This window comes from Siphateles boraxobius, unplaced genomic scaffold (assembly GCF_051911475.1).
Source record: "Siphateles boraxobius isolate OS27281-9 unplaced genomic scaffold, OSU_SipBor_1 66, whole genome shotgun sequence".
NCBI classification, from domain to species: Eukaryota; Metazoa; Chordata; class Actinopteri; order Cypriniformes; family Leuciscidae; genus Siphateles; species Siphateles boraxobius.
In genome coordinates, this window is record NW_027509193.1 from 2,477,654 (window position 1) to 2,501,195 (window position 23,542).

General features: G+C 40.0%; 1 protein-coding gene across 1 annotated transcript in view; it reads right to left on the reverse strand.

The window, feature by feature from the left end:
* Nucleotides 1–1,158: 1,158 nt before the first annotated feature.
* pitpnc1a (phosphatidylinositol transfer protein cytoplasmic 1a) overlaps nt 1,159–23,542 on the reverse strand; it is a 96,126-nt gene continuing 73,742 nt past the window's right edge. Inside the window, exons 5-9 of the mRNA XM_077211686.1 lie at nt 16,447–16,518; nt 6,584–6,679; nt 4,386–4,541; nt 3,853–3,916; nt 1,159–2,543 (exon numbers count right to left, since the gene is read on the reverse strand). Of these exons, the coding sequence (XP_077067801.1) occupies nt 2,230–2,543; nt 3,853–3,916; nt 4,386–4,541; nt 6,584–6,679; nt 16,447–16,518 (702 nt within the window). The 3' untranslated portion in view covers nt 1,159–2,229. The remainder of the gene's footprint in view (nt 2,544–3,852; nt 3,917–4,385; nt 4,542–6,583; nt 6,680–16,446; nt 16,519–23,542) is intronic.

Sequence of the window (23,542 nt, forward strand, 5' to 3'; positions counted from 1 at the left end):
CTGTGAAGACAATGAAGCATGGTCGTACAAAAACTATGGTATGGGGATGTTTTTCATGGTGTTAATCATGGATCAGTTAAGTTTGAATACATCAAAATACTTAGAGATCATGTTGCCCTGTGCCGAAGAGGAAATATCCCTGAAATGGTTTCTTTCAATAAGACAACAACCATAAAGTTGTACGCGGGAAACATCTTGGTTCCAGACAAAAAGGATTGATGGAGTGGCTGTTTCTGAAGCAAAACCCCAAAATTTACAGGAACTGTGGCATGTAGTTTGTTCATCCTGGGCTGAAATACCTGTATAGGTGCCAGAAGTTGGTGAACTCGACACAATGCAGATGCACATTAGTTATCAAAAACAATGGTTATGCAACTAGATATTATTTTTTTACCGTTTTTAATTGTTTGATCTTAAAAAAATATATATATATATAGTTTGAAGAGATTAATATTCCTTTTCTTTGCTTCCTGTTAAAAGAATAACACCGACTTGATCAAATTTGTAAATGCTTTAAAAATAACAAGCATCAGGCTGACATGTCATGAGTCAAAATGGCCTGTAGAAAAAGGGTAAAAGCAAAGGCTGCATCTGAAATCACATACTTCCCTAGTATATAGTAGGTGAAATACAGTATGTGACAAGAGTAGTATGTCAAATTCACAGTATTCCTAAAACAGTGGGCAAAAAGTACCTAGATGACCTACTTCTTCTGGTGAGATTCTGAAGTGTGCATAAGATTGAACTTTACTATCCAATAAGGCCACGGGAGAGGATTTATAAATGGCAGTTTAGTGACTGATGCAGTTAATTCAGTCATGCAAGTTCAGCTTCTTTCTTTTTAAATGGGGAAAAACTTCAAGTTCTCCAAAGCGGTCTCATAAATGTGGTTTCTTATGCTCAAATATCGTTAAAAAAGCTTAATTTTCAGGCTAGACCAGCTAATGCAGAACACTGGACAAGTCTACTACTGGAGCTTCTAACGGCAGCTGCAGTGACGCGATGACTTTGCCAATCAGCAATTGGCTCTTTTATTTAGAAAGTAGGATTTATTCCACCATATTGCACTTTCTTTCATTCATAAGGGTTGTAACTTTAGGATATCCACACACAGCAAAGACATTGGTGAATCTGGAATGAAGTAGAATTCCCAACAGATACTGTAGCAAATGCTTTAATTTCACATTGGCAGTTGACATCAAAAGCATGATTTCCCAAGATTTGGCAAATGCATTTCTGAATCCTTTAGAAAAGAGTGTTTAAGTTTAAAAGAACAGATATGCGGGAACCAGAAAGAGTACAAGAGCTTTCCAATTTACAAAGTATACATTGGCCAGCAGCAGCAAACATTCCTTACAGCTCAAAGATTATACAACAATCTAATTATCAAGCATTCTTTGAGAACTTCGTTTTCATTCATATTCATGGATAATGCATCACAGAAATCCAAACCAATAGCATACAGTATAATGTAGAACAGGATACTCAGTTACATGGCAGATGCTCCTTAATCTAACAAATATATTGTGAAGATAAACTACAGTATGTACAGACGAGTTCCAGTTCGTTTTGTTAAACAACGGACCAAGCGAAAGGGCTAGGTCAGTAAAGTTGGTATCACTTGGTTTTTCTGAGTCCATGGGAATGGGACAGATCAAAGTTAAAGACAAGAGCATAGTGAAAGCACAATAGAATTGACCCCTACATTCTTATAAATGAGATATTTACAGTACATGTCAAACACATATTCATTTTACAGAGAAATTCTGAAGCCTGAGGATAAAAAGTCACGTTAACATAAGATCACAACTGAAATATTAACCGAGCAGAATATACCATTAAATACACCACTACAGCAAAAACAACAGTGGCTACAAATCCTCTCCATAATCAACATATGTAGGGAAAGAAAATGGCTCAGAGGGAAGGAAACTGGAAAAAAAGAGTAAAAGATTCAGCTCTGTCTATCAATGGGACAACTCCTGAGATATTTTAACAGTGATCTGTAGTTTTTGTAAATCAGAATGCACTTTTTGGCCTATTGTAAATTAACTCCCACTTTAAAATATGAGGCTGCACTGGTAAAAAAGCCACTCTGTGCATATGTGTGTGTGTGTTTGTGTGTGTATTTGGGAAATCTTAAGTATTTAAAGAGAGATTGATTCACGTTGTGTCAAATAAAACACATTACTGGGGTGTGTTTTCATAAACTAAGGCCAGAACTGTGGTTTATTGAGGTTGCGGGTGGCTGGAACCCCAGGAAAAGAGACTGGGAAGGCGGAAGGCAGAGTCTCTTCGTGCTGGGTCGGGAAGAGTCAGGGTCTCCGGAGCGGACTTCTTCCTTGGTCTGTCCTTGGGCACAGACAGGAAGTCTGGAGCTTCAGTGGAGAGGGGTGTAGAGGGAGCGCTGGACGGCCCGCTGCGAGCGCAGGCTGGCAGGGGCGTCTGGCTGATGGAGATAGCTGGGGGAAAGGTACCCAGCTTTTTATTGGTGGCCTCCTGAGTGGCTCGCTCATATTCTCTCACTTCTTCCATTGTCATGTCTTTAAACACCCAAGCAAAGAAAGTTCTATTAGTGGTGTATAGCAGACATCTTAAACATGGAGGCAAAGTCTCCTCAATTAAATGGAATTTACATTGCACTAAACCCGGTTGCATGAACTGCTAAGACTAGTCTCAGTTAGTCATCAATTTTTTTTCTTTAAGACGGTTCATATCTTTTTCAAGTCAGTTACATAAAAATGTAGACTGGTCGAAATTGAAAGGCAAAAAAAGTAAGACTGATTACCCCTAACTAACTGCTTGTTGTTAGCCATTATGTTAAGACTGTCTTGAGAACTAGTGGGATGTTTAAGAACGAATGAATGCATGAATGAATGAATGAATGAGGCATTTATATAGAATGCTCCAACACACCTACCTGGAGTTTTCAAGTAACCCTGAAGAACTTAATTAGATGAATCATGTATGTTTTATTGGGGGTGAAGCTAAACTCTGCAGTACTACTGTATGGTCCTCCAGAAGCGGAGTTTGACATCCCTGGACTAAACATATCTAATATAAAATCATATTCCAACTGATGTTCACAAGGTTTCCATTAACAATCTACAGTAACATATTTCATATCATCTTTATACGTTTCTACAGGCTGTTGTTTGCCTATTATTTATAATAGGTCTTACTTTAGCCAACAAATCCTGACTAATGGGTACCTTTAATTAAGGGGTGTTCGTTCCTTCTCCTGGAGGGCCTGCTTCCTACAGTTAAGCTCCAACCTATCTGACTAGAAGTTTTTAGTGATCCTGAAGACCTTGATTGATCTGGTTCAGGTTCATGTGCTTAATTAGGGCTAAAGCTAACCTCTACAGGAAGATGGCCCTCCAAAAGCAGGATTGGTTAATGGTCACCTCTGCTCTAATTTAACTAACTAACTACCCGCAGTGATCTCCATGACACACATTGAGAACGCAATAAGCTTTAAAGAGACAAAAGAAACGCCTCCCTCCCTCTCTTTGTTTCCTTTTTGTTGTGGAGAGAACGGCTTTGCTTTCTATGTCTTGTATTCTGAACACTTTCAGTGTTCATGACTGAATTTGTTCAAGAGGTGTCACCTAATCAGTTTGGTCAAGGTCTTCGATGAGAACATGAACAACTTTAAAGAGCTGAATCTCTCTCTTGTTCTTGAAGTAACTCATGCAAGACTAAACACGGTTGAGAGCTACGGATCACGACCTCCTTCTGCATCTGTGAGGTTTGTTAGTCATGACTATGTGACAGTCAACAAAAGAAACTACCAGAGATGAATAAACAGCAGGCCTGATTAGATGACTGGTTGGTCAATGCCAAACTTACCAATCCACTCGTCAACCCAGGCGAAAGCCTGTCTATGACCCAGCAACAGCACATCCCTCACCACCTAGAGAAAGACAAGTTCAAATATATTGTGATTGTAATTGTGAAGTATTTTGCAAAGTAGGACAAGTTCCTGGATCTCTTGTTGGTCCTGGAGAATTAATGCTGTCAAAATTAACAAAAAGACAAAAAACACTCCAGTTCTTTCCTAACCCCAATTCTAACAATAACCCTAATCTAGCACTAACATCAGGAAAAAAAAATTAAAGGTTAACAGTAATGTTGTCAAAGCTCTAGCTCCAGCGGAAGGATGACTAATCCGAACCCTAATATCTGATTGGTTGACAAGAATGTTGTTCCAAAACAACAACAAAAAGATGATGATTCAGGAATTTGTCCATGCAATATTATGGTAAGCACAGCCAGATGGACAGATCTATCTATAGATCTGAGTGATCTGCAGTGAGAGCAACTGCAAGGTTGGGATTTTAGGGGGCTCGTCTGGGATATGCATGTGGAAGGGTGGAAGTGACCTTGTGCACAAACTGTTCCACACGTGTCTGAAGTCCCCACACCTCGAACTTCACGGTCACTAGCTTATAGGAGCACATGACGGGGTCCTGCGTGTCTCTCCACCCCTCCTGCAGCAAACCCCGGGCGGTCTTCTCGGATTTAAAGTGTCTTGGGTCCTGAAGTGGAAATACAAATTGAAAATGGTCACAGAGCCAATTTTAAATACAATATTTTTCCTTTCACCCTTTGACAACCAATTATCCTCTGGTATTATCGCATTTTTGTCAAGCATTTCTGCCTGAATAACTTAACTTATTGAAAACCGAGCTGTTGATCATCCTACCAACCCTGCCAAGACTTTGTCATTTAACAGACAACAAAATCATCTAAAAAAAAAACAGAATGCCAAGAATCCTGAAATCATAATCAAGGAGGTCTATTACACCTGGAGACATTCATCTGTTCTTGTCAATGGCAGTTTTGAAAAATTATTTCTCCTTTGCTCATGGGACACAATTGTTTTTGACACAATGACCTGAGCGGTTAATGCCGTGTGACTAATGTGAAAAAAAAACAAACAGTTTAAAACAATTGCCCAGCCTAAATGGCAAAAATAATTCCGTCAATTCACCATGACTAATGCACATAAGCCTAAAGTATACTTCAGTTTGGATGTGAATGCTAGCGTATGCGTATAGCCAAATGTGTAGGCTTTCAAAGTAAACACCATTTGATAGCACTAGAAAGTTTCATTCTTTTTCAGTGTCTGCGCTACTTCTCTCCAGAAGTTATGACTGATAAAAATGTCTTTGTACTCGTTTACACTAAGGTTGTGGGTATCACTTAACCCCCTTACACAATTGTGAGAAATAACATTAGGATAGCGAGATGTAAACTCGCAATTGTGAGATAAAAAGTCGCAATTATCTTTTAAAATGTTTTATTCTGGGGTGGAAACAAGCTTCCATAAATTAGCATGTGTACAGTATGCACATTATGCTGTTGATGAAATGTGCATCACTCGCACTATAATCATAATGTAGCCTACGTGTAAAAAAACGAAGTATACTTTGGGCTTACAGTGGAGGGAAAGGGACCTTTGTGAAAGGATTCGGTTGCTCACTTTAGTTTGGAACAACCCAACAAATAGTGTCCCCTTCCTGCAGTGTCCTTGAAGGACACAAAAATGCCAGCTGGAATACACCTTTAGGCATACTCCGTTTAAAACCCATCTATGACAATTATACCTTGCAATGCATGGAGGGTGCATTACACAAACTGCCAGTTTAACACCATGTCCTAACCAGATGCGGTTCAGTTTGCTGTTTCAACTAAAGCTGTTAATTTACTATATACCCCAACATACTATGATTAGATTATTTGAATCACTTCTGGCAATTTATTTATTCTTTTTATACCATTTTAAGTGTGCTGTTGATATTTTGCAAAGTTATCTTTTTCTCGTCATATTCCATTCAAATCGTTCACTAAATGGCGTGCATTTTTTTTTTTTTGTTGACAAAATAAACATTGACAAGATTAACATTTCTTGCTTTGTTGCACTGTGCCACATCAGGACATAATGCTAAGGTTGTTTTCCGTGACACAAGTGATTTTATTTGTCAAAATGAGAACTAGAGTGATCAGTCCCAGAATGGCAGCTGTTCTTTTCCCTTCCACATCTAATTCCACCTCTGCTTTTTTTTTACTCTTCAAACAGAAGCACTGCTGGCCTGGATCCTCCGATAGCTGAAGCTCCTGCCAGAGAAAGATAACACTGCACTGCTCTCATCTGTCTAAGCTTACCTCTGCAGGAGGAGAGAGACAGAATATGAAAATGAATTACTACAGTGGAGAGGTGATTCTGAGTCTTGCGTGTATCCAGTAGAGATCTCAACAGGGCCCCTTTAATAATTCAGGATTGGCTAAAAATAACCAATACTCTTTTGTTTTATTCTGTGGGAGAAGCACTCCCCTGTTTCTTCAAAACAAAATCCCATCAGCACTAAATACCATATCAACCGAGCTCAAATGAATAAATCATAGAGGTCAGTGAGGGAAATATTGGATGTGAATATGAAAGATGGAGCGGATATGAGCACATACTGTACTTTAGAGGGAATACAATATGTACATTGTACGTTTGTATTGCTAATAAATCTTTTATGATTTCTTCTATGATTATACATTTATGTGTATTATTAAATAAATATCTCACCTCAGACTCCTTGTAGTAGCGCTCTGGTATCTCATCGTAGGCGATGTCAATAAAACACACCTCCGTTTCTTCCTCTCTGAGCTCCGCATCAAAGATCTAGAGGACAATGAGAGGTGTTTAGAAAGACAATTAGTGAGAAAAAAAAAAAAACAGGTAGCATTAAAGATGTCAGGATGCTCCAACTCAGCCTTAAACATATGCGACACAATAAGTTTCCTTCATCTGTTCATGCTGAAAGCAACTATGATGCCAGATGCAGCACAATCAGAACATATTTGATGTGTAAAATACAGGTATGTGGAGCGGATGAGATTTCACTGTGAGTGGAATTAGAAACCAAGCAACCAATAAAACATCTTGTCGTTGTGGCTCATTGCATTCGTGTGTTATAGATGAACAGATTAACTGAAGGTCGCAAAGTTGCTATATTATTGGTTGGTAGTTATTCTCAGACGTCACACCCACAGTCTGGGAGTCTGATAGATATTGCAAATAAAAAATTTAAAGTCCCCCTGTGGTGAAAATCAAGCTTTTAATGTTGTTTATATGTCTTTGTGGTGTTTTTAATATGCTTTAAGACAAGCCATGTACACATTCATAATTCAACACCATTGCTGAATATTTTCTCCTTAAAACTGCAGTGAACCAAAGACAGTCTCAAAAACACGGTTTGAAATCGCTGGTGTTTCTGACGTCACAAAACTACCGTGTAACCAATCATTTTCATTTTCATTTCATTTCATTTCATTTAGTTTATTTATATAGCACAAATAAACACAACAGAAGTTGACCACTGTGCTGTACATACAAGAAGAATAAAAATATAAAAACACAACAATAATACAAAACTAACAAGCAATAAAAAACTACGTATGCATTCTTTAAACCAGGGTTACGAGTGAAATGCGCAGTTAAAAAGATATGACTGCAGTTGGACTTAAATTCATACATAGATGTGGCAGATCTCACAGATAAGGGAAGACTGTTCCATAGCCTAGGACCAGCCTAGACATTAACATTAATCAGACATTAACATTAGCAACACATTATTAGCTGTTTGATAACATAGTCAAGCAAAAGGCTAATCACATTAATTACCGTTATGTGTCCGACGTTGTAAAGACCAGTGTGCATCGTTTACCTCAGTAAGTTTAGCGAGTGGATCTCTGATCTGGTGTGAGTGAGTGGAGGCGGGGCTCATTTGCATATTCATAGAACCGCGTATACTAAATGAGGCAAGGGTGTAGAGTTACATTCAAGCTATTTTAAGACATGAAGAAATGTTTTTCACAGGAAAAATCTTTTAAATATGTCATTTTGGTGATCAAAGATACGTTTTAAGGGATACAATTATTGACTACAGGGGGACCTTAAACAGTCTGCCCAGAAAGAAAGTCAGGTTTAGAAGTTCCCATACTGATACAATGAGTGCAATTTTTCAAAATCCGTGAAGTTCTCATTCAGCTAAGCTTGTTATATGTCAATCATAACAATACTAATAATTTATATAGCACTTTTCTCTGCACTCAAGGCTCTTTACATATGGAAGGGAATCTCCTCAACCACCACAAATGTGGAGCCATATTGTGCCAGAACGCCCATCACACACCAGCTTACTGGTGGCGAGGAGATGAGATGAAGCCAATCAGTATATATGGGGATGATTAGGAGGCAAATTTGGCCAGGATGCCTGGGTTACACCCCTGGGATTTTTAAAGATACTGTGCATCAAGGCTGGAATACACTACATGACTTTTGGCCAGATTTGTCCCCGATTTACAGTTTGGAGGAGTGGACGCTTAGATGCCAAAAGTCAGAGGGAGCCTGCAGATTTTGGGCAGAAAATAGATTAGTATAGTCTCTCTGTTGTGGGTAATGTGGGTAATAGTAAAGAGTGAGACCCAGGAATCCAACACTTCTACATCTGCAGACTCGAAGCTGTCCACAGGAAGGAGCTCTCGGTCTGCACGCGAGTCACTGTCAGCGAGTGCATTCATTGCATAGGCTGCCACTCATCCGAGAGCACCAGTGCTTGCAGCCGAACAAAGACTCTAATGGGTGAGAGCGCTTTGCTTCAAAGGATCAGGTGCATTCAGGTGAGAGAACGGCTCTCCTGTTGTCTGTCACTTGTGTGGCTTTGCCAATTACAATTTAATTCTTTTTGCATCCAAGTGACATAAGCTTCAGGGATAACATGGAGAGAAATGCATAAAACCTCTTTATTTTAAAATGTAGACACAAAAGGAGAGTGCACTAGCTGTGCGAGCAAGGTATGCATGTCCTGAAATTGTAAAAACAAAGAATAAAAGAGGGGGTGACATGACAGAGTAGTTAAATATTTTATAAAACCACGCTATAGTGGACCTTATCAAGAGAGATGGGGAGGAAGACAAAAAATGGAAATTTGAAAAGGACTTGAATGATGGCTCTAATAAATATCAACCTTCATTTCTGAGATGTAACCAAACGGTGAAATCATCACAGAGTCAAAGTACGAAACTCAGACAAGCTTGTTTATCAAAGCCGGAGAACAAATCTACGACAAACTCTAAAGACTCCCAATGGTGGTGATAAACAACATTAAAAGTGGACTCTTGCTTCAACGCAGACTAATGCATGCTGGAGTGCACACTTTAAACTTCAAAGAAGCCAACATGGCTCAAATGTAGGGGGAAAAAAATCAGAAACAGCCTCTCACGCCAATGAAGAGGCGGAATACAGATCAAGGATTTGTGTTTTCTCCTCTTACAGATGCAGACAGAGTTCTGCAGGTGCAAAACGACAAGAGACAAATGAGGAGGTGGGTTCAAATATCTCTTCACTGAAGACCTGCAAAAGTGCTGCCCCATGTATACCACATGACCGTGGTCGATTAAGAATCAAAGCAAGGTTCATAAAGAAATCATTAACGGAGTCTGGTGTCTTCAACTGGAATGTAAAGTCCACACTAGCTAGTTTGCAACTAACTCTGTACTTTAATCCGTTGCACCATTTGTTCTTAAGGCAGAATGTAGCAACAGTAGTAGGTCGTAAGCTCTCTTTAAAGTAACGCGTAGTCGCATGATATGACGTCTACTCTCAATGATCCAATACCAACCTTTAAATACGTGAGCAGAAGCGGTGTTGAAATGCTGTGAATTTCAGTTCATCCTTCATTCCAACTTCCTTTGCCTCACGCAACTAACGGTGAAAATACATTTCCATTAAATACGACACCACTTATTATATTTAGGCTAGATAGAATTCAGAAATAAGAAAATAAGGAAAGAAATAAGGATCAATAAATAAATACTGATACAAAAAAACACCCAAAAATTACACTTATGTTAAAGAGCCACTAACAAAGTAATCTTCACATAATATTCTCTCTCTTAAAATGTAAGCGAGTGTAAATGTCAGCATTTAAGGTAAAACAAGATCTTATTGATGCAGTTCAGTCTGTCTGCCATTTTATTCCAACCGTTACTTCTGATCGAAGGCTTCCTTAAATATTTCGTTTATACGTAGAGTTTTGCTTCAACTAAGTTTAATGGTGCAACGCAAAAATATTTAGTTGTGCTTGAGTTGTAACTTGGTGTCTACTTGCGTCAAAACTAGGCTAAGTTGTTACTTGCGCACAGCTGGTGCAACCGGGCCCTGGACCCCACTGAACACCTTCAGGAGACACACATTAGTGCCTAACTTCACTGCTGCTTGTGTGTCCGAACAAATCCCTTCATCCTTTTTCCAACGTCTAGTGGAAAGTCTTCCCATAATAGAAATTGAAAGAAGTGCCCTTGGTTCTTTAATTGAATGCTCAACAAGTACATATGCAGTAGAAAATATTTTTGGACATAGCTTGCTTCCGCATTGGAATACAAGGTGAATATTTTCTGTGAATGAGCGAGACTTCCGATTCATTAAGGGTAAAATCCTAAATAACTAAGAATAACGATAAAACTATTTGTGTTACAAACCAGTGTGTGAGAAGATAAGTTAAAATAATATGATAAGAAATACAAGTTTGCATTATCAAGCAGCATAACAGACTTTTTTTGTACAGAAAAATAACTGCACGCGAATGACACCGAAAGCCAGACACATTCAAGTTACAAATGATTGTGGCGCTCTTACGTTCAAAATAAGGTGGATAGTGTTTAACTAGCTATATTTCCATCTATTTTTATGCGCATTTTGGAATATTGCATAAAAAAAAAAAGAAACGCTGGATGGAAATGCCAGGATGCGCATAAATCCTAAAAATGCTGATTTTTTTATCCCATAAGATGACACTACAATGGAAATACATTTACGGAATAATTTACACTTACACATCCAGATCCCTCCATGTGCAATAAAAAAAACCAATGTGACTTTGCCTCAACAGTCGATGTGATTACATAACTTTAACTATTTAATCTCTTGAAGACATGGAATGTAAATGGTTCTTTATTCTCAAATGTTTTATGCGATATTCCAATTTTGGGAATAAATTAAATGCCCAACTTTGGATGGAAACCTAGCCACTGTCCATGTCTCATGTTTTTTGCACTGAAAAACACGACACACAAAGAAAGGAAAGGGGCAAAACAGCCAGATCTAGAAAATGTTCAGGTCAAAATCCATAATGGTGATCCATCTGTGATTTTCTGGTCAGATTAAACTGAAAGGCGTTTAGTTGAAATTCAAAGTGATATGCAGCCATTCTAACACTGCCCACACCTAAAAAACACTACAGCATCACGCTGCCTCTCCTCAGCGGGAACCGGGCATCTTGTTAAAATAGAAGGGTTAATGGTGCAAGATACAGAGAAATGAAGCAGGAAAACCTGATAAAAACTGACGCTCTGGATAGATTTCATTGCTGAAATAGTACATAATGATGCTGAAATAAAATCATTCATTTGAATGTTTCCACAAGGTGCCGTATCACTGTTGTGCGAGTGAAGTCATTCAGCATCGGTCTGACTCATGTGTTGACTTCAGCACCATGGACAGGGCGAATCAAATGAGATTTCCTGCTCATCAGCCGCAGGTATAAAAGACGTGTTGGTATCTCAGCACGGATGGAGAAAAAAAAGCAGCGTTCAGTTATTTCTCACCTGTAGATGCAGAAACAGGCCTGAGGCGGATCATCCAGCACCCCGCAACCCCCCCCCCAACAGATGCTGCCCTGCTCCTACACCTCGCCTTCACAGTGTCATGTTCATCTTTCATTCAATCATTTTGTCTATCAATCATTAGTCTCCTTTTTCATTTGTTTTTCAGTGCAGCACTTGGTAAGAAAATCCAAGATATATTCTCGGTAGTGCAATACTGGAGAACAATGTTGGCTGCCACTACCTCATCCCATCACTCAGTAAACAAAAAAAAACCTGTCAGCAGCACATTTAATCACTGTAAGTTCAAGCACGTCATTTGCAAATGTTAGATCTTCAAACACACATGCCTCAAACTGATCACAGGAGAGGAAGAACTATCCACCTGCAGTGAGTGATCTTAAAAAGCTCTCATTTGGGGCAGAGGATAAAAGTGTCACGCGATGCCAAGAGCAAAGGAAGAAAACGAAGAGAAATTCTTTGTAAGCGAGTGAGCATGTGTGCGGAGACTCACTGGCAGTGCAGCAATGGCTCAGATGGACAGTAACAGACGTCTGGAACAAGCTCTCAGACTGACTGCAGGCCAGCATTTCTTCAAAAAGTCAAACTTACACAGATCTCGGTCCAAGGCAAATCCCATCTGAAATCACCAGCGATTTATGGCACGTGTGTATTCCAGTAAATATTAACAGAATTGTGCAATCAAAATATTCTGAAGATTCTGTCATCATTTACTGAACCCTTTGTTTAAAACCTGTATGAGTTTCTTAACAGATGTTCAACAGAATGTCTAACCGGCTCTTTTCAACACAAAGAAACGTATCGTCGATGTGGGGCGGAAACCTTATATCTCCATAAAACATTACCATATGTCACCCTTTACATCTGTCTGTGGCTTTTGCAAATATTTAACCAGTGTTGGGCAGTAGCGTCGCTACAAGTAGTGACGCTACTAGTTTAACTAAATTTTTCTGTAGCATGGTGATAGCGTCGCTGTTTTCTGAATCAAATAGCTTTTCAGTAGCGAAGCTCTTTTTTTGATCAAGTAGTGCGGTAGCGTCCACACAAGCTAACGTTACATTTTCCCAAGCATGAGCTTCTAAAGCTCAAGCTCAAATCGGAAATACAACTGCTAAGTATCACTGATGCTGGATCAGTTAGTGACGGTGACGACTTCTTCTTGTTTTACGGTGGTTGGCAACCATAGGGCTATATGATTTCATTACCGCAATACAGAAAACATGGACTGAATCGCGATATTCATGCATAAATACGAAATTTATTGTATAACGCGGAACTTCACGGAATTTGTCAGATCTTGGATGAAAAGAAAGTAAGTAAACTTAAATAAAATCGCGATATAGACTAGTGTCTGTGAATATTAAACCGCTTAAAGACTATTTAAAAATTAATCATGCATGTTCTGCGTGTCTCTGTGAATGAATGGCTCAGACGCGCGGATTCATTTACCACACACTAAGCACCCATGACCCTTGCGATGTTTTCAGTAATGGATCGATGAACTTCATCTACACAGCCGCTCTGAGAGTTACTTTAGCAGCATTTTAGCTCGATTTGAGAAAAACTATCGTCATATAAAAAAAAAACAGAGACTCAAAGGTCTAGCTACATGGCAACCTGTCAAAATAAAAGGTTGGTTTAACCTTTGAAGAAAGTTTTGCTTCAATCATTAGGCCTAGATTTTAAATAATTGGTCATTACAATCTAAACCATTAAAAAAAAACTATTTTATAGAGCCCTTAAAATGTAAATTATTTAAAAATGTTAATAAATTATTTTTAAAATATATACGTTTCATGATTTCAATTAATTACACGTTTTTGATGACTAAAATGTTATTTAACCATTAAAATGGGAGTCCAGAAAAATTAAAACAAAATAAAACTCAATTTGGAATGTGGGAAAAAAATAAAACGGATTTCACAGGTTTCCAGCTTTTTGGTGCATTACCATCACCTTCTGCTCCGTATGGTGTGACATCACGTACCAGTATCAATCCTTGGGCTGACACGTGAGAAATGGAAAAAGATGCACACACTCTTGACACCTGGTTTTGTTATAGTTTTATATAGTTATGGTTTTATATAGTTATGCTATGTTTTTTTTTGTTTTTTTGGCCAAATTGGTTTGGAACAGTTGTTGAATAAACAATTGAACTGACAAATTATGCCTGCCTATATGTTTGATTGACAATTTTATTGATCACTGAGATAGCACTGACTTGGAATTAAGTTGGTTCAATATAAAAATTAAATTTGAAAAAGTAGCTTTAGATGTAGTAAACTACTTTTGCCATGTTGCTGTAGCTTAGCTTGCTACATTTCCCAGGGTGGTAGCTTCAGTGTTGTGAAGCTACATTTAATGTAGAGTAACTGCTAGCTTAGCTCACTACATTTTATAAGTAGCTTGCCCAACACTGTATTTAACCAATGAAAAGGTAGGATAGGCCATATTTTTATAAACACTCTTTTCTATACTGGGTGAAACTCTCTTCCTATTCTGATAACAATCAATAATAGAAGGGGTCTAAATATTAAATCATGTACATATATCTTTTGTGGAAGTCGAAGGACCAAAAAATGTCCATCCAAACATTGCATTTGGTCCGAATAAAGCCACGATATCAAAGTTTCTGCCCAACTGCAACAGTATACAGAGACCAGTTACTGTTGAGCACCAAAAATTACTAAACAAAAATACATCATAAAAGTGTGTAAATATGCATAAGAGATTTGTGCGTGACATCCTATGATCTGGAAAGTAAAGATGGTGAGTAACTGATGACAGAATATTAATTTTAAAGGTCCCATATTGTACACTTTTCTGAAGTGTTATTTTAGGTTTTGATGTCCAAATATATATATATATATTTGCGGTATAAGTACCAAAAACCATCCCAATATATTTTTACAGCTCCTTTCTCAGGTGGATATTTGTCTTTCTAATTAATATTCATGAGCCTCTCTTCTGATTGGCCTGTTGTTTTCTGAGTGACGCACGGCCAGGCCAACCACAGGTAACTAGGGTCATGTATGCTGTATCCAGCTGTAGCTTGGTGTTGTTGACAAGTAAGATAAATAAACCACAATACCTGTAATGATGGACATTGCTGAGGGGAAATGTTATCCGGCCTTATATGTTCGAGCCGGACTCAGACCCCGAATCGGCGACGACAGGAGACAAACAACCACCTCCTTACTTCCGGCGTTATTGTAAGAGTATTATACTTACCATTACATCAATGCTGCACGCAGATTTAACAGACTGATCTCATGAAATGGCGTATGTATGACACGCCAATTCGTATTTCCATTTTTGGCGTGCTATCAACACGCATAATCGCTTTTCAGCGTGTTTATCAACGCCTTTGACTTAACGTTATATTACTGTATTATGTATATATAGATATATGACCTACCCCAACCCCGTCCCTAAACCTACCCGTCACTGGGGTTAATACCATTTATGAGTGTTCTCCTACCATCCTAGGAAAAAAAAGATCGCTCCACAGATGTAGATATAGATTTTGCTTCGTTTCGCTCGGACATTTAACGGCGTACACATACACGCGGAATCACTCGGACATTTAATGGCGTGGACATACACGCAAAAGATTGCGGCGTGGACATACACGCGGATAGCTCAAAATGCGTATAGATAACACGCCACTTGACTAGAAAGTGGTGTGTATGTTTACGCAAAGTCATGATGTCATGTTGGATTTAATGTTAACGCTAATTTCAACTGTCTGTAAACAACCTCAGACTTTTTTTGTCAAATTCGATGTAAATATGTGAAATCTGTACGTTAATAGCTAGTTATACACTGATTTTGAAACACTTTGAAGCAGACAGACACTGAATGCAGTAAGCTATGTAACTATTGCTTTCCCACTGATACAGTAAGTTGACAAGCTACAATTTCTTTTACATTGTTACTTTTTTCTGTAAAAGGTGTACTTGTGATAAATGTGCAAATATGCCCACAGAACGCGAGAACATGCTGCAATTGACGCCCAAGGTAAACTTGTAAAACTATGAACTGTAGGGACTGCAGCATCTTAGAGGAGTAGCTTCTTTGAAAAAACGGCATTTAACTGTGTCTGATTGATGAAGCAGTCACTTGTGAAATGTGCAGAGCAGACGTTTAGAGTCGAACTAAATTGCTGTGGTATTTATCAGAATAAATAAACATTATACACTGTTCTCTTATATTCATGTTGTTCAGAAGCCTGTGCAATGATGTAGTTTCCTGACGGTGGGCAGTGCTCGGGTCGGTGACTGGGTAGTTCTGACATCACATTTATACGGAAGTCACAAGGCACAGCTACTTTATGCAGGCTGTGTGCATTTATCTGTGGATTGACTGTTTTGAAACTTATATGGTAGTTACATTGCCCCTAAACCTCTGTTATCATGAAAAAAGCCAGGAAATTTCAGTTTTGACAATATGGGACCTTTAAAGTGAACTATCCCTTTAATAATGAATTCATATCTTTAAAGTAATACATAAACAAGGACAGACCCACAACCCTAAAAAGTTGAATTACGTCTCATTTCATTAAATTATTCTGGACCCTGAGAAACTACTGGGCTTACTAGTTGATGTATGTGGAATGAGATAACTGATGGAAAACAAAGTTACCGATCAACGGTTCTCCCTACAGAAAAGATTTAGAGATGAAAGAGAATTGAGAAAAGACCAGAAAAGATAAAATCATACACAAACACACAGACACATTCACACTACATGCAGTATACATACATTGTCATTGACGCCTTTGTTGTCTTCATACTTGGTCTCAACGTGGATGGAGAACTTTGGCAGGAAAGAGCACTAAAGAAGAGAAAACAAGTTAGATGCGTCAAAGATGAGTTAAATCTGTCAAATCAAGTGTCATCTGTACTCAAAATGCAAAACAAGACTTTCTCTTCCCCATTCACACGGATCCGCAAAACGACTAAAATCGCTGTATTCTGCAGCCAGACCATTAGATGGTGATGAAACACTATAGACTGAACACGTAATACGCATGTGCATTTCGTCATCGTCTTCAGAGATTTAAAGGGAAACCGTTTTCAAAAGTTTGCGTTTTCAGGCACCCAAAACGCCATTGTAGTGTAAACGAATAGCCAAAACGCATAAAAAGTTTTACGTTTTTAGTTGAAAACGGTGTCGTGTAAACAGCCCCTAGTGAATATATGAAGTCAAGTTCACACAGGTGTAGATAATCACACTAACTATCAATCAAAATGGCCAATCAACTGTTTGGTTACCCATATTTGTCCAAATATACTCTTTTTAGTTCAGCAGAAGAAAGTAAGAAAGTAAGGTTTGGAACGACAAGGGGGTGATTTTCATTTTTGGAATGAAATCAACAGACAAGTAGGGGGGAAAACAAACACAAACAATTTATAAATATATCTATGCAGGAAAATGACCGTTAATGCAACTGTTAATTCCATTTAGACGAGTAACTAATTTTCCACATCTATCACGAGAGGTCAAAACCACGATCATGAACACGCTGCATGCATGCATGCTCTCAGTAGATCTGGGGCCTGTACAATGATGGTAGTTGAACAAACTCAGGGTTACAGGATTAGTTTTGAGTTGACAAAACCAAACCAATCCAACCAGGCTTTGTTGGTACCATGATGCTGATCATCAACTTTCTCTGTCAACTCAGGCTTTGATCCTGAGTTTAGGAGTTTAGGTGCGACATCAGTAACGAACAGCCAATCACACGTTGAGAAAGAGTGAAACTGAGATTAATTTCTCGCGAGAGAAGCAGCGCAATTCACTTATTAAATAAAATAGGAAGAATTTAAACAAATTTACACGCGTTCTGGAAGGTGGCTCGCTCAGTTTCCCTCATATCCGCGAGCGTTAACCAGAGGTGCCTCTCTGTCACAGTTAACGCAGCCATGGCTCGTCCGATGGCTTGGGCTGCGGCTTTGGTGGCGCGGAGAGAGAGATCCGTCGCATTTCTCAGGTCCGTAACCGCAGCTGGATCCCGGCCCTTCTCATCCCATTCACGGAGGAGGTCGGCTTGCAGGATCTGTAGCACAGCCATCGAGTGTAGAGCAGACACGGCCTGGCCGGAGGCGGCATAACCGCGGCCGACCAAGAAGGACGTGGCTCTGCAGGCTTTAGACGGGAGGGCTGACCGTGACCGCCATCTCGCAGAGGGTGGGCAAAGGAGCGCTGCGACCGCTTCTTCCACAGGGGGAATAGCCCTTTCTCGGCGGCGCCGTCCACTTGGGAGAGCGACGCGGAGGCCTGTGACTGAAGTCTCGAGGAAAATGGTGTATTCCACGACTTCGTCAGCTCCGAATAAAGTTCCGGCAGGAATGGAGCGGGCCTAGTTGCTGAAGCTGCGCGGCAGCGACTCTGAAAGAAAACAACCGTCGAGCCTGTTTGGCGCGGGTTCCTTTGGCAACGACCACTCGAGCCCGAGACGGACAACAGCCTGTGATAGCAGGCGCATCAGTTCCGCATCAGCTCCAGCGTGGGTACGGGTAGATTCCTGGATCGACGAGGTGGCGGAATGAAGCGACCATTCCTCGCTGTCCGATGCCAGGATGGAGCAGCAGTCTTCCGTGGCGTGTTCCTCGGCCTCATCCTCCGATGCGACGGCAGTGAGGCTCGTAAGCGGCAGCTGCGCGTCGGTGAAGAGAGGCGGGGAAGGCGAAGGTGAGGCTCGAGGGAGGTTCTCCGGCGAGCGCGTCGCTGTGGCCACAGGTTCCGGCTGTCTCAGGGAACGGCGATTCTTCCAGTGCGGTCCCACAGAGGGCGGAGTGACTGCTGCGGTGTTGAAGGCCTCGAGTAGAGCCCGCAGGGTCGACAGCGGAAGCTCCTCACAGAGCTAGCAGCCCCCGGACGCGAGGGCGAGCTCTGCGTGTGCCAGGCCCAAGCAGAGAGCGCAGATAAGGTGGCGGTCTCCGGCGCTGAGCGGGACTCTACACGAGCCGCAGGAAGTGCGAGGCATCTTTAAAAAGACGCTCGCTGCTCTTTTGGCATATAATAGCAAAAAGGATACGTCGCCGGATAGCGTAGCTCGCACGGATGGCTGAAGGTGGCGAAGACGGCCGGCTCCCTCAGCGCTGTCCTAAGCTGGCTGTTCGCTGTTCGACGGCGGCGGTGGCTTCTCTCAAATCCAGCGATGCGAAGAGCTCGCTGAAGAGACGAAAAATCAGGGAAGTCACCCTGCAGCCCCTACTTTTAGGCTGTGACGCTATGAAGGCGCGGGCGCCCTTCATTGGGCGTGACGTCATGCCGGGCTCACTGGTAGGCTGCAGCAGTTGCCCGCAGGGCAGCCAATGAGCACGCGAGATGGCCTGCTCTAGGTCTGCTAGCTGCTGCACTGCGTTGACAATGAATACAAAATTAAGCATAATTTTTTCGCTTCAGTATCTCGAGAAGATGAATCTTTCCCGTAGCGTAAGCTAAACTTACGTAATACGAGAGAACCTCTCGTAAGAGAACAGCGGTCTATGAAAGAGGACAACTAAAAGAAAAAGTCTCACTACTGTATATCAGTGCAAGTAAAAGTTCTAAATTTATTTTATACAGCTGATAAAGGTATAGAGAGAATTGAACATTTAAGCTCACATGTAGTTTTTTTATAGCATCATCTATTTGATGCTAAAGTGTATTTATATTAACTTTATATATTTATTCATTTAAACTGCATAATAATAATTGATGAACTAAAATTGTACATCTGTGATTGATTAAGGGTATAATAATTACATATATAATATCTAAATCATACAAATTTATTATTCTAAATAAGCATTGCTAAAAACCAGACGATTTTGTCTTTAAAAATCATTTGCTATGTAGTGACCTTTAATTTGGAGTAGAAACGGGTGGAGTGACTTTATCGCATCAGGCATGTGTAACTTTGCTCAAAGCTGATTGGTCCATGTTCGGTTTGCAACCTCTTACCTGGAACATAACCTGCCCCGGACCAGGTTAGCCGTGGAGCATAAGTTACTATGGCGATGAACACTGCTTAAAGCCAAACCACTTTCATGGTCCTTAAAACCCAGGGTTGTCGCAAACTAAACTGAAACATAGCTGGCTAGCCACCTAAACCGGCTTCATGGTATAGGCCCCTGGTGTACTGTTCCTGCACGCTCCAGTATGAGTGTGTTTTATGAGCCTGGCGTTGTGCTGTAATGATGAGCTCTTTTCTGCCTCACTGGATTTACAGCCTCCCTACCCTCCTCCTCTCTCCTCCCCACACGAGCCCCTCTGAGACCCAACACACTGCTGCCTGATTAGATTAAGCATTGCTCCCGCAATCGCTATGGAGATCAATAGAGGCTGAGTTACGTAACGCTGGAGAAGTGCTGTTGCAGTGGGGGAAGGGCAAAGGATAAGTGCAAACCTTTGGGTGTAAACCCACAAAGCAATGTTAGAGTTAAGGCTCTGTTTCAAAACCTACTGTAGAGTGCCTCCTCGCCGGGTACTGTCTACATACTAGTGCTCCTGGACAAGCAACTTTAACTACAAGATACTCATCATTTCAAGTAGTTAAACTACAGTCAAGCTCTTTTGAAAAAGTTTTTAGCTACATTTCATGCTACTAACGCTTAAACGCATTCCTCAGGTCTTTAGTGACCCGGAACGTCATTCACTAGTCACCACAGGCAGAAAACAAAAGAATAGGAAGAATCATCAGCAAAACTTGAAATGAATCAAGTGCTTTAACCCCTTGAGCCGCAGGGATCCCTGGTGATCCCGAATTTTACATTCAAAAAAATTGTGCATTGTTTTTGAGCTGCTTTATCTCTCTATTAGTAATTGCTAGAGCAATTCTGAGTTTTTCACAGTAAACTGTCAAGTGTTAGCTTTTAAATGATACCTTGGTTTTGTGTATAGTCAGAAGGACTCCTTAGCAACAACCATTTTATTATGGGTATGTCATTTTGCACTCGATTGCCAAAAAGGGGGGCGACTGGTAAGGGGTTAATGCAGAGAAAGAGCTGAACACTATCAAATATTAGTGTCACTGTCACTTGATGGTGGATCTGGTGAAGAAGCTGTCAGTGATCAAAATATTGATTTTGAAGATATTGAAAATTATAATTTTGAGAATATGTTTGAGATGGCGAATATGAGCCAGATGCTTAACGTACTGAAATTTAATTATCTATTTTCATGCTTGAAAGTAGTTCACTAATTTTGATGTGTTGACTAACAAACTAAAGTACATGTTGAAGTACTTGATTATAATTTTAACTGTAGTGTGTTATTTGATATAACATTTAAAGTTAAAAAGGCCATATTATACTCTTTTTCAAAGTCTTAATGTTGTTTCTGGGCTCTAGAAAATGTTTTCAAGCTTGAATGTTCAATAAAACACTTTATATTTCTCATATTCTCCATAGTTGTAGCTTCTCTCCCCCAGTCTGTCAGTAACGCTACTAACTAACTCAACCAGGTCCCGCCACTTTATTTTACGTATATGCCTTAGTCGAGAATTATTTAAATGAGGAATACGTGTTCGTTCCCGGAAGAAAAAGCAAAACTATTTAGACTAGACTTTGCAGACCTTTTCCATACTCAAATAGCAACTTTGCACACTAAAGAGAGGTGAACATGTAAAAAAGCAGAATTGGTCCTTTTAAATACATTTTAAAAGGTAAATGTGAAAGTGCATTTTTAAACAGTTTGGTCTGTTTTATACTTCAATCCACTGTATCCTCAGCACGCACTACATTAAAAGACATCAAAGATTCTAATAATGATGCATTACAGAATCTATCCTAATAAAATGAAATGAGTGTAAAGGGAATATTTTGCAAGTGTCTTTTTTGGCAGTACAGAGCAGTGAACACCCCCATGTTTTATGCAGCCTGGGTTCCAGCAGTATTTTTCTTTTCTTTTTTGCCATTTATTTTCTCCAAGGAGATTACAAACGATTCTCCATTAAAGTCTTGTCTCCAGTAAAGACATTAACCAAACCAACCAGCTCAAATAAAACATTACAAAGTTTGATCTGAAGAAAACAGTTTTTGAAAATTGTGACATAACCGAATGAACTATTGAACCATTTGAAGTTTATTGCAAAGTAATTAGATCAATATAAGTAGTTTGAGAGTGTACCACTTGATCACATACAGTGAGTTCTCTGATTGGGGAATCTCTCTTCAGGATTATGGGTAGTGTAGTTCTTCACTGGGAATTGTGTCTTTTTTCTTAAAATTGAGCTTACTCATGGCTTCAACAGAAGCATATACCATGAATTAACAACCTCTGAGCTCATGGCTGGTCTGTCTCGAAAGGTTTATGTTACTGCTAAAAATCAATATCTCTATGGCAAAAATGAATAAGGTTTGTACTTCCGGAGCTCTACTGTTGCACTCTATTAAATTAGTGACGGGTGAAATAAAAGATTAAAACTTTGATATGTTCACTGCAATTTCCTTAGCACAGCGACATAAAAACCTTATCCAAGATGTCAAGGGAAAATGTAAATGTATTTTTGTCTCCATAATCACTCCGCTAATAAGTGCATTTCAAAGCTGCTCAAACAGCCTTATGTGGAAAAAGTGACTGTAGTCTGTTTCCATTTTGTGCTCATTTTTACATCCTTTGGGCCTTTCTCGACTTCCACTGTTCTCATTTGAGCGGTTTGTATCCTGTTGTTCCTGGCATATGGTTGATTATGATAATGGTATTCCGATGATGAGCTCTCTCATTCATCTCTAGGTACAGATACAACACGCGGAGACACTCCGAGATTCACTGACTGTCATCCAGCTTAAGTTAAGCCTTAATCCTCCACACATCTCCACCGCTCGTTTACACCAGCCCGTCATGTTATAAATGCACTTCAAATAAATAAATCTTACATATAGGCCTAAATATTATAAGTGTATGCAGACGGAAACACCAATTGGATGATTGTAGCTACAGCATTCCTTCTGTCTAGAAGGAGAAAGCCCTTTTTACATAAGACGTGATGAAAGTCTAAACAGTTGTTCACACAGACAGAACGCTCATTTTCCATTGTTTTTCCATTTTAAACAAGCTCGAGATAGATGTCTTTGACGGTTGCGCTCACATCCCACATCTTTTGACATGCCATTCGAAAAATGCAAGTTAAAAGAAGTTAAACATTTCTCCTATTCCACTGCCCTGCTTTTTTTTAAATGCAAAAAAAAACATTCTGCGTGACTGGCACCTAAGATCCCAAAACCTTTAAACCTTCAACATATTCATAAAGCTCAGAGGAGTCCTGAGGTATTAAAATGTATGTATTGCTCTTTCGAATAAGCACAAGGTTTTCCATGAAACCTAATATGGTCTCCAAGGAGCCTGAAGACACCTGGTCTGCAAGGTTTTCCAATACACTCTAATTATATTACAGCACAGCAACAGAAAACAAGAGCGGTGCATTCTGGGATAGCATAACAACATGGTTGGTGGCTAAGGAGAATCAGCTGACAGACACTGTAGCTCTGTTCCAAAACATAGTGAGCTTGATGTGTGCTGCCTACTAGAGATGCGCGGATGGACTATTATTTCATCTGCAACCGCATCACAAAACTCATCATCCGTCCGCCATCCATCCGCATCAACGTTTTTGACCAATTTTCAAAACCGCACCCGCCCGCCATCCGCTGATTGGGCGATACAAGGTGCTGCTGATGACAGCCGCGAGACTAGAAACCGCCCGCCACCCGCCCAAATTTAATTAAAATATTTTTTTTCGTTACGTCATCCGCCCGATCCGCGGTTTATCCGCGGCTATAACCGCCAACCGCGCATCTCTACTGCCTACATAGACAAGATAATTGAAACAGAACCTGAAATAGAAATGACAGTGATTGTGAACACTCTT